Here is a 15631-nt window from a genome sequence, read left to right as displayed (position 1 = left end):
TATTGCTTGCTCGTACACAAGACCTCAACAGTTTCAGAACATTCTAGTGAGACCGGGCTAACTAACCAGGCCACACTGGTACACCCACAAGGTTAAAAAGGCACTCAGACGAGACCTCGCCGTGAGAAGATCTGCATCAGGGAGCCTTCGATTAAACAACTGCGGTACCGATCGATACCAATAAAATCGATAATTGTTAAAACTCATTTTGTCTTCTGAGATAAAAATAACGTTCATTTTGGGTAGAGAGAGAGAGAGATTTTAAAAGAGTTTCGGAATGGGATTTGAGTTCAGAAAACAATGAAGCTTAATTGATGAAAACTATCGTAAAGAGAGCGAGAAAAGGTCATGCAGTTAAGACTTTCCGCGGAAAGCCAAATGGCAGCTTAGGATAGGGATCGCTTCTGTTCCTTAACATTTTCTGCGTTTTCAAAATTCAGCTGAAGCATTCGGACCTAGCTGTAATATAAGCTTATATATGCGTAAACAAAGAAACGATTTTAGCTTTTGTTTTAAGCTTCATTACTATCAGACTCAATTCCAGAAGTGTATAATTTAAAGGGATAGTAGTTCGCAAATCATAGCAAGCTTTAAGCCTAGTTTATATTCATATTTTCTTATCGAGACTTACCCTGGCACTTTGGAAGCCATATCAGTAACTACGACAGCCTCCTCTTCGCTCATTCAAACCAGTTGCTGTGAAAAAAATCCATTTTTAGCACGAAATATATATGATACTGATCAGAAAAAAGAAAACATTGTTGAAGACAACTAATTTAGAGCCTTATATTATATCTGCCTCTGTAAACGAGTTGTTTACAGTCTTTCATCGATCGTCGGCGTGAAATGGCTGGTGACGTCCGCACTGCGCTGGCAATTTTGGCGGGAACTTTGACGGGAGTTAAGGTGTGATTTTACTGGTGTCCGGTGGTCCCTTGATGTTTCTATTTGACAATTAGAAATTTCTGTCGGGTGATAGCTGATGAGTGCGAAGCTGGGAAGGAAAGAACGTTGCTTTGCAATGTTGAGATGACGAGGCGAAGAAGGCTTAAACTAAAACATACAACTCAACAAACTTAACTTACAAAATGTACAGACTAAGGTGAACATACCGGCAAAACCGAACGGAAATACAGAACATTGTTATGGTGCATTTAGAGGAAACTTCTTAGCAGATGATTCTTGCAGACTGGAGAATCGAGCAGAAAACTGAACTAATCGACTTTGACTACGCGAAGCGCGCCTCATCAAACTTCAACACATAATGGACAGAAATGTCATTCCAGCAAACATGACTTGCAAAATGCAAATTATTAAACTAAACTTCCGCGCAAAAAGACCTAGGGGAATACGAATGAGTGCTGTATTATAACAAGGTGTTTAGATCCAACAGGAAGAGTACCAAATACTATTGGAAAAAAATTTAAGACTTTTTGGGCTCAGTCGAGAAAATCTGGGTGTGGTTTTCTTTTGAAACGGGTGCCATGATTTGCCACGAGACCAATGTTTGAAATTCGAAGACGCGCGCGTGCATGTGGAATTCAAATAAAACGGAAGTGAACGGAAGTCAGAAATATGGAGTCTGCGTGGTTTACTGATGCCCAGTACAAAAATTTAAATGAGGCGCATCTCACGAGGCTTGCTTTGGAGGCTCCCGCCGCATAGCATCGTTTTACGTACTTGTGCGTCTCTGTGGAGACAGTGTCCATTTGAATGATGCTCTGCGGCGGGAACCCACAACAATTAGCGTCGTGAAACCATTTACAGGCAACTACTACGGTTTTACGAGAGTCAGTGTTATGTCAACCGCGGTTATATGTGAAGTGTTACGATATAGTATTGCATGTCAGAGCGGATTAATACCAAGTCAAAGAAAAGATGGGATGCAAGCATCGACTGTGGACATCATTGTTATTATAGATCAAGCACGGTCCACGCTGCCAAATCGCGGGCTTTGTTGAGCGATGAACGCTGACAGGCTAAGCCACAATCCTGGCCAAAAATAATGGGACGATTTGCAAAATTCATCACGAAACCCCCCCTCCCCAAGCAATGGTCTTAATTACGCTGCTGTGATTATCTACAGTCCGAATGATTCCAGTTGCTATCAACATTGCTTGGAGGAGGTGGGGAGCTTCCAAAAATTTGTAATGGCAGCTTCAGTAAGCTTATGGAGACTGGTTATAGATATCCACGATAGAATTTTAACTGATCTATGCTATTTTGTTATCTGTCCCGGAACAGGATTGCAGATGTGCTCCTCCTAAACAGGCGAGCAATTTCTTGTGCATCGGTTCACAAGACTTGGCTTAGCTTTGGCCGGGCTTAGTGATGACAACCTTAAAGACGACAGTGTTTTCAGTCTTCTTGGTGAACATTCTGGTAAAAATTTTGATTAAAACAAGACACAAGAAAGAGTTGGTCACCAACCACTATGTCTTCGAGTTGAAGAACTCTGCCTTCGTCACCCTTGGATGAACTTAATTCGGCAGACTGCTTTTTTTACGCTGTTCAGTAGCTTAGCGCGGCCACCAAAATTTTGTTACTCTGATTAAAACTGCAATGCGCACTGATTATACTTAATTTAAGTGTATGGCGACTCACGGTCAGAGAAGGCAACCCTCCAAGATCAACTATTCCTAGGAGACCCAGAGGTAGATAGTCGGGGTGATGGAGGACGCAGTCAAAATTGATGAAAAACCTTCGGCGAAGAAACCATGGTGAAGCCCTTTAATTTTTCTTTCCCGTAATTAATTTTCCCGCCTGGTATTGTTTTCTTTCTCTCCCCTTTGTAATCTACGCATGCCCCTGGGTCTCCGAGGATGGGACCAAATTAGTGGGCCTCGCCGCAAATACCCCAGCACCATTGTTCCCGGCTTCGGTCAATCAAGGAAAGCTAAGGTCGTTAGGAAAGTAAGGAAGTTTATATATCTAACTTTTTTTTCGTCTTTTTTACCGCTTACTGCCATAGAGATCAGTCTTACCGCCTATAACTTATCATAGGAAATTAACGCTCGTGTTAATTTAGCTATCAGTGGCTGATCCAGGGGGAGGGTCTGGAGGTCCGGACCCCCCCCCCCCCCCCCATTAAGTTTTTGCATCGACAGGTTAGCATATCACTATTCAATTGGTTGATTTTTTTAAAATCATTTTGCCATTAAACTAAATTCCATTAAAAATGTAATTTTAGGGGTACCCTCTAGTGGTCTGCTAAAGTTCCCAACAGCTACCACTTGCCTACGGTGGAGCTGGCGCTTAAAGCAGTGCTATGCACTCGCCTTGGCAGTAAAGAGTCACCGATACGCGGGTTTACTCCCGCTCCTTGACCCGACGGCTATGCCATGCTGATGAGCCCCAAGAAGGGCGAAACAGCTGTCCATGGCTGCCACTGCCCGGGTGATATGGTTGTGCGCATGCGTACGGTATTGGCCATACCACGGGGATGGTGCGTGTGTCTCAGTGCTGATAAGTGTTGTTTAAAGCTGTATTGCCCGACCGGCGTTCATAGAAACATGTGCTCTTCTCTGTTTTCTGATTATTGACGACATCTGTACAACCTTTGTTACTAAGCACAAAAGCAGGATGTTCCAAGGGTGCATCCTTTACGAGTAAAATTCATGTACACGGCAAGGGGTTGATTATAACGTGTAACCGCGAGTGGGGGAGGGAGAGGGAATCCGAGGTGTGGAGGATAAGTAATTTGCCTCAATAAAATTTCGACAGTGTTTCTGAATCAAAGTTTGCCCCCCCTCCCCAATCCCCCTTATCAAAAATCCCTGGATCCGCCCCTGCCGGTATTCGAAATTAACGCAAATTGAAGGAAAATTACTTCCCAATAGAGGAATCGACGCGAAGAGGCTAACATTTCAAAATGAGGGAAATTTTAACGCGACTTGCACAAAGAAACAGAATTTGTGGAGACAACAGGAACAAATTAATTTTAACAATAAGTGTAAAAATCTGAAATGCAAACAATATTCGTGGAATTATTGTCCCTAAACGCGGGTTTAAGCGAAGAAATCTGCCCACTTCGAGCGTTCTTCAAAGTGTCCATATCCATGACACTGTCGGATCTCCACCCTGATAAAACAATGCTATTTCTTTCGGGAGTACGTTCCAGTAATTTGGGGCGAAAACATTAAAATTAATGTCGCGCAAATTAACGTTAGATTTCGCGTTAATTTCATGAGGCGTTAATTTGCCATAATAAGGTAATTGGTTTTGTTATATCTCTCATTTACTACGCGCGGTGTGATTGGTCACGTTTTGCTGGCCGTATTCACTAAAGCAAACAATAAGCAAGGAACAGGCTGTAGGGGTACGATCGGCACTGTACGCCCGCTAATAAAATTTGAAAAGAGTTTCAATTTCGGTTAATGTTATATCTATATTTCCACCTAAATATCGACTCGCAATTTATAGTGGTTGTTTACCATTTAATCAGAAAACCCGGTTGGTCGACAGGTGTGGTAAATGGAAAGCGTCAAAACCCGAATAGGAATTTTCATACGGGATTTGCTGTTCCATTTACAGCAGTAGCCGTGATGTGACTCAATATGGCGGACGAAATCGTTCTGTTGTACGAAATGCTGAATGATGAATATGAAGAAGAATTGCTGAATTGTGATGATGAACAGATTCAACTGTTTGGTTCCATAATTCCATTCATGAGGAGGGATCTGATGAGAAATCCTCACTTTTTCGAGGTCGTAGTCTCTCATACTCAGTGGATGAGTTCAGTAGACACTTCAGTTCATGATGACTAGAAACACGGTAATCTCGTACCCCGATCTCAGTCGTCGGTTCGGGAATGGGAGATCTGGATACGAGATTAGAAACACGGTTGAAGCACTAAGCCGGGAGGTGGTGACAACAGGCAAAATCCCGAGAGGCGATGGCATGACATTTCCGAAGCAAGGAAGCCACAAACTCCAGACTGAACACTTTTTGTGAATCTTGCAACCATGTTTGTTTTTTGAGCGGGAAAGGGAGCTGAGTAGCCAAGCGATCCAATCCGAAAGCCCTGGTACTGGTCAGAAAGAGCAAATGGAACGAGCAATGGAACGCACAAGTTCCGTTCGGAAATTCCGTTTGGGAATTTTGGTCTACCTTTCAAGAAATCCCGGAAATTTTCCATTTGGGAAGTCTTTCCATTTACATTCCAACCGAAATTTCCGGATTTTTTTGGTAAATGGTAAACATTTCCATATTCTATGGTAACGTTTCCGCTGTACACATGTTTTGCGGCACTGAAGTTCTTCGGAATCAATCAACAAGTCTCTTCTCCGAGGCTAGGGTGACTATCTCAGGGTGACTTTCGTGGAGCGAATGGTTGATAAATACTTGCACTGTTCAACTGGGATTGTGGTAATGAGCTGAGCAGGCATGGAACATACTCCTGCTGTAGGTGAGTACAAGCCAAAGCTTAAACTGTTTGTCAAATTTCCAAAATTAGAGGTCCAATATCCCATAAGTTAAGTGAATTTACAATCCAACTCCAGAAAAGCGGTAAAAGTAAAAGGTATAAAGGGAAGGTTTCTGTTTGGCTTAGATCGCCAATGATGGGAAGAATCCTTAAATTCTAATATGACAATCGAATACCAAGCTAGAATGTAGAAGGCGCATCCTTAATTAGCAAAAAAGCTTAAATTTGCATTGCGGAAGCGGAATGTGTCCTCGATCGGAGTAAACCACATGCACTGCAATCTGATAGATTTCAGTGATCAATCATTAGAAATTTCTGGAATTCCAAACGGCTGATCGAACATATTACTTCAAAGAAATCTGCTGGTAAGTCTGTCAAGTGTTTGCAAAGTGAAGCAGCTTGGCTAACACATGTGAGCCTCGCTATGGGTACCCACGGTCTTCGTTTTCTTCGCGAATATTTTGCAAATCTTCGTTTTTTTTTGGAAGATCTTCGTTTTCTTCAGATTGAAATGGTTTAAACGTTTATTCAGTGTTATTCACAATTGATAAATATTTCACTTCAATCGCAAATTGCACAACTCACTGTTTAAATTCAAAGCAAAACAATATAAACAGTTCTTGAAACAATAAAGGATTGCTGGATTCCTTGGCGGTGTTTTAACCCCAATTTAACATGCTAGCTTCTGATAAGATTCCAAGAAATCGAAACTGCAGTATTGTATGAGAAACAACATTAGACACTCATATCCGTGCAATCCTCACGCAGCGAGATACAATAGCAAAAATTAATACACGAGTTAAGAAATCCACGGATCCTGTATCTTTACCGACAACATTTATTTAGCGCTACCTAAAAACTTGAAGTCAATAGAAGCCGATAAGCTTAACAAATGTCACAGAGCTAGCATACACAATAGCATATCAACACCTAATCCTTACGGCTCTTAGTGATCAGTTAAGAACACCTCCATTCAGTAAATTTGAGAATTCCCCCTCGCGATAAAGACAAACACCATTAAGAGCGGTCGCATCACATTTTGATCTAAAGGGAAGATTCTCTTATACAAAAGGAAAATCGCTTAAAGACATATGAATGCTTTGTAAAACCAAAACTGAAAAGGCTTTTATCAACACAACGGACACACAGTCGGCAGTCGCGCAGGTCTGCCAACCCAATTTTAACACACAGAAATGTGGTTAAAAATGCCAAAATTCAGAAATAAAAGATACTTTCTGTAGCATTTACGAGTTTTGACAGTTTTAATATATCTGAGTGTTCAATTTGATCACGTAAATTTTGGTAAATTTTCAGATCTTCGCTTCAATCTTGAGATCTTCGTTTTTTCAGCGGTGATCTTCGCGTCTTCGATTTCTTTGGAAATACCCATAGAGAGGCTCACATGTAAATCCAAACGTTTTGAATAGGACCGAAGCCCCCAAGAGGGCCATTTTTTTATAATTATGCTACTATAGTTTACAATAAATTTTTAAAATTAGATAATTGTAAGCTGATTAGGCATTTACATTTTTGTATCATAGGCTTAGCTTGAAATGCTTTTTATTTAATATTTATTTTTATATCTGTTGTACAATTGTAAAATTTTAGTCTGTGATTGTAATAGTTTAGTTTGCCAGGACTCCTTTTGCAGGGGTTTCAATAAAGTTTGAAGTAGGCAGCCAGTTTGAGAAGAGTAGGCGACGGTATTGACAAGGGGCCGCAAGGCCCCTTTTGCTATGGGGGTCAGGGGGCATGCCCCCCGCAAAATTTGGAATCTGGAAGCGCTGCCGTAACACTATTTCCAGCGTTCTGGGCATCAAATTGTGTATAAATAGAAGTACGATTTCTTAGCACCAACAACATTTTTTTGTTTATTTTTACAATCATACTGATGTGTTTGATAAGCTGAAAATAGCCTTTTGGATACATTTCGTGGAATATGAAGGCCACAGTCAATAAAAAGAATGAAGTTGATTAAAATTGTCCTAAATAGCATCAAAATGACAAGATACTATGATTGAAATGTAGCTGCAATAAAATCACTTAGTACACATTCAGTTAAAATTTGTTTTACAACTGATCATGAGTTTAACAGACTGAGAAACTGTGATCAAACATCAATGTACAAATCTTCTTCTTCACTCTATATGGCAGCTGTGAACGGCTAACTTGTTTCCGCATTACAAAACACAAACAGAAGTTCGTCGTTCAAGGTGGCTGCAAAATGGTATTAACTGAACTCCTTAGGTATCACGGAAAGGATTTTGTTGACGAAACTCAATCGATGTCAATGGAAAGAAAAACGGAAATTCCAGACTTGTCAAGGCGCCGGGCGGGCATCATGAAACGTGATGAGATCAGATATTTTTAAGTCAGAGTTTTTGATCAAACTTTAGTTTTAAAAAGATAAAACGCTTAAAATGGACCTGGAGAGTTTTTTGTTTTCATTCAAGCGAACATTTTAGAAAATGCAGGTTTCATTCAAATTTCAATTTATCAGCACTGTGACAAATCGTGAAAATGATAAACAAAATGATGGTAAATATTTACATTACGTACATTTGCAGTTTTCCACGCAAGGCGATTGTGAAAAGTTGAGAAGTGGCTGAAAAATTGGCTGAAATACTGTGTACATTATCTAAAGCACAACAGAAAAACGGTGCATTTGACAAAAACAAATTTTGATTACATTTTCATTTTTAATACTTTAGATCTTTACTTGCGCAGTGGCTTTTTCTTTCGCAACATGTTACTGATTAGCTCAATTTTCTAAATCTTAACAGATGAGCGACTTGATATCTGATCACTGAATTGCCAGCATGTAAGTTAAGGTGGACTCTTTTTATTCATGAATTTTAAAGACCGACTCTGATTCAAGGCCAGGATATTTAAAAAATAAACGAATCAGCTGAAAATGATGACTCTTCGTCTTAACACATGAACAAGGAACGTCTACTAAACCTAAGACATTGCCTTGATCCAATTGCTGCTCTATTGTCTGTCAGTGGTCGCTTACAGGAGGTTAAAAACAAAAGAAAATTTCTAACTTTTAGCTCCAAAAGTGGTTGCGGTTGCAACTTGATTAATACTGAATGCGAAAGTAGGTTGAATTACAATCAGAGGGGTAATCTATTATAAAAGCCACAATAATATAGACTTACCTTCAACTCCCCTTCTTTTAACAAAAAAGCTTGTTATGTTGTGCTCTTGATGAGACGTTTTCCTGCGGCTAGTAAACCGTGCAACTATATCCAAAAATAAATGTGACGCGTTGCAACCGACTCAAATTACGAGGTGACCAACTTGACGAGTCGAGCTGTAACAGCGATACCAAATCATGCCGAATGTGCAATAATGACCTTGATCTCGAAATTGAGGTAAAAAGTACATCCAAGCCCATCAAAAATAAATTTTAATTCTGTTTGAAAGGACCGTTCTTTCATTACTTCAGTTTAGGCAGAAAGTAGCCGACATCTCTGATCGAAGTAGCTGACGCTCATCGTAGGACGTCGGTGCTTATTGAAACCCCTGCTTTTGATAACAAAGTCAGTTTTGACCTTGACTGGATCACCTTCAGTTAGTAGATTTTAGAGGACATTTTTGTCATGACAGGGCCAACACAGTTCAACATAAGGGTAACAGATAACTTGGTGGTATACAAGATGCCTATGGGCGTTTATGCGGAATGCGCTGGTGTATGTTTAGCCTTATATATTCCCATTATATGCCTCCCAGATTTTCAAACTTATCCTCCCTCTCGATTGAACTAATTGAATAGTTTTAGTTAGAAAGATAGCGTGTTATTGCATAACGCCAAATCAAAGGTGAAAAAGAAAGGATTAAAGCGTCCTTGTGAAGCATGAGGTATTCTTCTTAACAAAGGATTTCATTTATAAAATAATATAAACAGTGGAACATTGAAAAACGTATACATGTGCATCAATTACAAACCTTATTATAGTCATTCATCTTATTCTGGTTATGAAATGTTCAGTAATTGTAAGATTACGAATTGTCGTCAATCATCAAAACAAATTTATTATCCTATGAATCCTGTCTTACAGGTTCAAATTCAACAGCTGAAGGAAAGTTAAATATAACAGTAGCATCAGATGTTGGTAACTGGAAAAATGCTGTCAATACGCTGTTAGTTCTTGAACTGGCCAAGGATTCCAGACTGAAAGTCAGTGGATTTGTGCCCCATCACTCAGAGGAAAAGAGAAACCATGCAAGGAGCTTAAATATTGAACTTGTTGATGCGGATCAGGATCTCTCTGGTTACCCAACAACTGAGCTCCTTGGTCACCCACCTGACCACCTAAAGATTGACATTCTGTTGATACATTCATACGGACCTGGCCTAGGTCGACAAGCACAAGTTATAAAGAAACTCAAGAAATGCAAGTGGGCTCAGGTTGTGCACACAATCAGTGATGAACTTTATAAATTCTTAGAACATCCACAAGATTGTAAAGATGATCATCAACTTCAAGTAACACTCTGTGAAAAGGCTGACATCATTATTGCAATTGGCCCTAAGGTGGCACAAGCTTACAGACGTTATTTACGGCATACTAGCAAGCATGAAAATGTGATTGAGTTTACACCAGGAGTTATCGAAGAATTGAATGGTGTTCGTCGAGTGTATGATGAGGCTGACAATTTTCATGTGTTGGTCAGTGGATCATCATATTACTTTAAAGTCAAGGGATGCGACATTGCTGCTCAAGCAATCAAATTGCTGAACGCATCATCTTATCAGTTAATGGTTGTTTTAAGGCCCTCTGAATCAGAGACAGGTGTGAGAGACATAACACAGGCCTTACTCAAAGAGGGCATTGATTCCCGTCAGCTTACAGTGAGGGTTTGTAAAAACCATGCAGACTGGCGTCAGTGGTTGTGTGAGGCTGACCTGGTCATCAAACCGTCAAGAACTGAAGGTTTTGGAATGAGTGGTCTCCTCGCCATTTCTGCCAATGTTCCTGTTCTTGTCAGTTCATTTAGTGGCCTTGGCGTCATTTTAAAGAAGCTGCACACTGGAGCAAGCCAGGTTGTGGAGTCAGATGATCCACAAGTTTGGGCTGACAAGATAAAGGAGATCAGATCCAAGGACCCACAAAGTCGCCACTCACAAGCTGAGGAACTGAGAAAGGAATACACCAACCATTTCAGTTGGAAGAAACAATGTGACAACCTGGTGGACACATTTTTTGAGATGGCCCAACAATGTCATGGTAAGCCATATTTTCTTAATAAGATACCAGAGTCAAAGTAAATGAAGGGTTCAATATTAAACAATTGCTGTCCACAAGATCAAGTATTTAATAAATTGTTTTCTTACTTTAATCATATTGTTAAGCTGTGGAACTATATCTGTAAATTCTCACCCCCTACCAGTTTTTCAACTACTGTTTCCTTCCGCAACTTTGTTACTGAGCACATGTTTCACCTTTTGCAGAATAACTTTGACATATTCTATCCCTGTACGTGGTCAATTGTACGATCCTGCTCCTGGGATCCCTAGTTTTTTTAGCGTCTTTTAAATTTGGGGTCTTCTGGTTGATCGTGTTTTAATTATTATTTGTATCATGGGAGGTGCCTCACATGGGTCCTCGCGTCCCTCTCGCACCTGTCCTTTTGACCTTATCACTTTAAATCACTTTGCACATATATTTCATTTCTTTCTGGCTGTTTAATTTGCTGTATGTAACATGTGTAATGGTCAATAAAGTAGTGTTAAAAAAAAAATTTCCAGTAGGTGCTTATTAAGCAATGATAGCTGATGAAGTAAAGGTAGATTGAAATAAATCCTTTCTCTGAAATCTATCCACGAACCTCTTGTGAGACATTACTCAAGTAACTGTTAAAAAGAAAAAGGGAATTGCATTCTTTTAAAGGTGGCTGGCACCGATGTCCATTTATTTTCCAGCACTAACACTTTGACCAGTCGATACTACCACTCTTTATCAGTTAGTACCACAATGATACCAAAAGATGCATTAACCCTTTCCCTACCGAGACCCACTATAGTGGGTCCTGAACTCATAACTTGGTAAGTATTTGCTCAATTACAGTGAAATTTTGTCAGCAAATTGGGCTTGGAAAGATCTTTGCATTTCAAAACAAAAAAATGGTATCCTCTGGTATCTATGATGTTGTTTACCACCCCTATGATTTGTGGAATATTTTCATTTTATGCATTTACAGACTCTCACATATCTCAGAGTGTTCTATGCATCAAAAGCTGCAAAATAAGCTACAGTTTTGAGGTATACCTACCACATGAGTCGATCAGTGAAATTTTGTAGTTTTGAATTTTTTCGTTTTAAAACCATTTCTATCAAAGACCTGACTTCCTTCAGTTATCTTGATTTCAGAAATGAATTACATTCATATTACATCAGCAAGCTGGTTTACCGTTTTCGAAAAATAGGTCAAAAAACTTGGTAGGGAAAGGGTTAATATTGGTGAACAATTTATGGTGATTTTCCCCACACATAAATGGGTTACCGTAGTAACCGTGTAACCTCCTATTAAAACACCCTTAATTTTACCTTTAAGTGGCTGTAACTAAAAAACGATGGCTTTGCAGCAGACTATTTCAGGCTGCTTACGTGAACAACCTGTGTTGCCTGTGCCTGAAGCCAGTTGCTTTTAAGATTTCTTGGATGGATGTATGGATCTAAATGTGTACATGTACATTTGAATTCCGAAGACAATATTGTATTACAGTCTGATATGGGGGGAGATACACTGTTAAAACCTGCCAAAAAAGGTTGAAAGACTGAGGGGGAAAGCCTGAATGGCATCTGTAAGGTTAAAGTTGGTTATATATTTCAGAAAAGTATCAGTCTTTTGACATACATTTCCAAGGAAAATGTGTTTAAACCTTCCAGCAGTGGGAAAGGTTAAAGCACAGAAGCGAAACATTGACAAAACTTTGTTTGCAGATCAGTCTAGAAGTTGTGGACTCGACTCAACTAAGTAGTCTTTCAAACCTAGTTTGCCAATCCTGTGAAATCCTGTCTTGAGCTTTTCGATTTCATCCGCTCTAGTCTGGAGAGAAATATGGGATGGAGTAAAACTTGCCCTGTTTATGCCAAGAGGCTTCACTGCTTGGTCACCCCTCATCTCACCAGTTATGCAGGCTAAATAAATGCCTAGCAATAACAGTTAATTAAATTCTTGTCTTGAATAAACACCCCTGTATGCTTTGTTTACCTGAGTAAATATGTTACAGACTTCTGTGTAAGCCTCTGTGAAGGAGGTCTATTTTTCCTTTAATTAGGAAGACTTGCCAATCCTTTTCAGTTCTTTTTCTATTACTTGATTTTCTGACTTGATTGTCTTTACAGTCACAGATGGGTGTATGCTGTTTGTGTTGTGTTTTATTAGCTTATTAGTTTTACTAGCTTGCCACTATGGTAACTGGAAAATCACTTGCCTTCCCCTCCCCCCTCCAAAACCTCCTGCCCAAGTGAAAAGATATTTTCATGGGAAATAGAAAAACTGACTTTTTTTAATGGCTCTTAAAATAAAAAGTACCACAAAAAGTGACGTTCTTAATCGGAGTACATAAAACTTATAAGAACATTCCACTGGGGGGCGGGGATTCCCATATAAAAATGATGGGGGTGAGCATTGGAAATTTTGAAAAGAACCCCTTAAAGGTACCAGAATTCTGTTTAGTGGGAATGGCCTGAACAATGTTAACTCTTAAGAATACCAAATCAGTTGACTGACATTTGTAAGTTATCATATTTTTGGGTTCAATACCTTAAAACATTCCACCACACCTCTGGAGTACCAGGGAGTACCAAACCATGAAGTTTAACCCCTAAAATGGTACAACAATCACCCCCGGCATTTTTATATGGGAATATTTCCCCCCTCCCCGGCGTTTCCTCTCTGGTGTCATCAGCTCTACAATAATGATTTTATTTCAAGTGTTGGGACACCACTCCTGTTCCTTCCCTTAACAGCAAGAGAAAAGCCAATGACTGCGAATTAACTGCTAATTCTAATTAATTATTTTATCTTTAATCATTGTCCAATGCATCTGAGCCTCATAATTTAAAAATTATGTTATTTATTTTCATTTAATTTTGTCTAAAGATAGCAGAACACCTGATGCTCAACGCCTGGTTCCTGCCGAGAGTGTTCCCTTCATCAAACAGCAAGTGAAAGGGATGACTTTAGCAGACAAGGATCCTTATGCCCTCAAGACAAGAGTTAAGAACGGCACAGATGCAGTTGATGCAGCAGTAAGCCTGGATCGAGAGCAAGTCAATGCTCGTCTTTCAACTAAAGTCACAAGCATCCCTCTGAAAGTGTATTCTGATGTCTGTTTGAAACTGAACATCAAGCGAAGTCTGCAATTTGATGACTTTAGAATGCTGGCAGAGAGGGTTGGATTAAGCAGAGATCAGACAGAATTTATGGAGCAGAAATATCCAAACCACACCGACGAAATTCTGAAGACGTGGTCCAAAAAGAGAGAAGCAACAGTTGGAAAATTGATTGACATATTAAAAGAGAAGGATTTTGACAGGACAGATGTAACAGACATACTTGAAAACTGGGTTTACGAAGTGTAATCAGTGTGAAATGTTTAGACCACAAACTTCTGCCATCACTAACCTGTCAGTGGTGATCCCACAAAGTATCCTATGCTAGGATTTTCTATACAGTGGAACCTCTAGATTCAGACACCTCCATGAAGGTGACACTTCAGTGTGGTTGTGTGAGTTGGATCACTTCAGGCAGTATGGTTGAGTGGTTGGAGCATCAGACTTGTAATTCAGAGGTCACAGAATCAAGTCCCACTCTGACTGCGTAGCTGGAGTTGTTTCTCGGTAGCGCCGAATTCAACTTCTCAACTGCGCTTGTAAATAGCCAGCTGTTCTGCCTCCTGCCAGCTTGGATTCTTAACCATGTCATGTTATATTTCACATATTTGTTTCTGTCCGGTTTATTCCATTATCCCTGATTTTATAATTTTTATGATAATATTATTATTATTATTATTATTATTATTATTATTATTATTATTGTTGTTGTTGTTATTATTATTATTATTATTATTATTATTATTATTATTGTTGTTGTTATTATTATTATTATTATTATTATTATTATTATTATTATTATTATTATTATTACGCGGCCAGTTTTTGGACGTCCCAAATGCTGTTGAATCCTCCATTAAGGCGACCACCAGAAAGGATTGATATGATTATTGTGCGCCAATCAGGTGACAGCTTTCAAACCTTGACCTTTTAGAGAATTTTGATCAATGAATTAAAAATCATGCATGTATATGGCTGCTTAAATTCTACTCAAGAAAACAGTCTTTGTTTAGGTGGATTAATTATTTACAAAGTCAGCCCAATAATTAACTTCTTCTCACCAGGCTGGAAATGTACCATCACATTTCTTTCAATTAACTTCTTGTTTCAAACACCTTCCACTACTGTCCTGATTAGGATCTCATAAGGTTCTCTGAGATGGGATGCTTTAGGATCTTACATGGTTCCTAGGATCCTGTAATGAAAGCTGGGCTGTGTAATTATAGTAATTGTAGCTAGAAGGTATTAATTTTTACACCTAAATTTACAGTGAAAGTATCCAGATATATTGGTTTTAGTATTTTTGGCACAATTTCAATTTAGCGAATGTATGAAAAATTTGTATTGTTGCTGACTATCATGTAACAGTGTCTTCAATGTGTAATGAGAAAATGTTACAAATTGTTTAAAAAACAATGTGCACAAAAAAGGAAGAAAAAACTAGAACAAAGACCTAGTGTCAACCCTACTTCATGGTTGGAAGAATCTATTAAAAAAATTGTGAATAATTTTCATTTTAAAGGCTACCATTTGTCATGTCGGGCTAAGTGTTGTTGGTCTTTCCGTTCCTTGGACTGGTGCTAGCCAAGCTAGTCTTGCCTTTGTATTGAACCGTCCAGTTTTCTCGTTTTTTATTTATTAACTTTTTGAACCTTAAAAAGCGGGGCAATGTTTTATGCGTTGACAAGGTTGATGCGAGATGTTTCTGTTGTTCTCAAACTGACAGCTACCAGGGCCGTAGCCAGAAACAAATCACGACTGAGGCAATATCCATGGTTGAATTCCCCGCCTAGCTGTTTAGGGTCTTAAATATGATGGCTCAGGGGCGTAGCCACGATTTTTCAAGAGGTACGCACAA

At 39.3% G+C, this 15631-nt stretch overlaps 1 protein-coding gene and 1 long non-coding RNA gene across 2 annotated transcripts; one reads left to right on the top strand and one right to left on the bottom strand.

The window, feature by feature from the left end:
* The first annotated feature begins 5069 nt into the window (after positions 1–5069).
* On the top strand, positions 5070–14204 carry LOC146484148 (uncharacterized). Its single transcript, XM_085105457.1, has 3 exons — positions 5070–5407; positions 9490–10659; positions 13541–14204. The coding sequence occupies exons 1-3, from the start codon at positions 5386–5388 to the stop codon at positions 14020–14022; spliced, it is 1674 nt and encodes a 557-aa protein (XP_084961583.1). The 5' UTR covers positions 5070–5385; the 3' UTR covers positions 14023–14204.
* Positions 14205–14466: 262 nt separating this feature from the next.
* LOC146484147 (uncharacterized) lies at positions 14467–15631 on the bottom strand. Its single transcript, XR_014863735.1, has 2 exons — positions 14887–15631; positions 14467–14838 (listed from the first exon to the last, which is right to left on the bottom strand). It is a non-coding gene; the product is annotated as an uncharacterized LOC146484147 (long non-coding RNA).

The sequence above is a fragment of the Pavona decussata genome, unplaced genomic scaffold (assembly GCF_977016875.1).
Source record: "Pavona decussata unplaced genomic scaffold, jaPavDecu1.1 SCAFFOLD_37, whole genome shotgun sequence".
Taxonomy (NCBI): Eukaryota; Metazoa; Cnidaria; class Anthozoa; order Scleractinia; family Agariciidae; genus Pavona; species Pavona decussata.
This window is presented reverse-complemented; position numbering and strand designations above follow the sequence as displayed.

What these genes read in the sequence shown, in the direction of transcription:
- LOC146484148 (XM_085105457.1), top strand. Translation starts at nt 5,386, where the DNA reads ATGGAACATACTCCTGCTGTAG. An exon ending in GGAACATACTCCTGCTGTAG is followed by an intron (nt 5,408 to 9,489) that starts GTGAGTACAAGC and finishes CCTGTCTTACAG; the next exon opens with GTTCAAATTCAACAGCTGAA. An exon ending in GATGGCCCAACAATGTCATG is followed by an intron (nt 10,660 to 13,540) that starts GTAAGCCATATT and finishes TTTTGTCTAAAG; the next exon opens with ATAGCAGAACACCTGATGCT.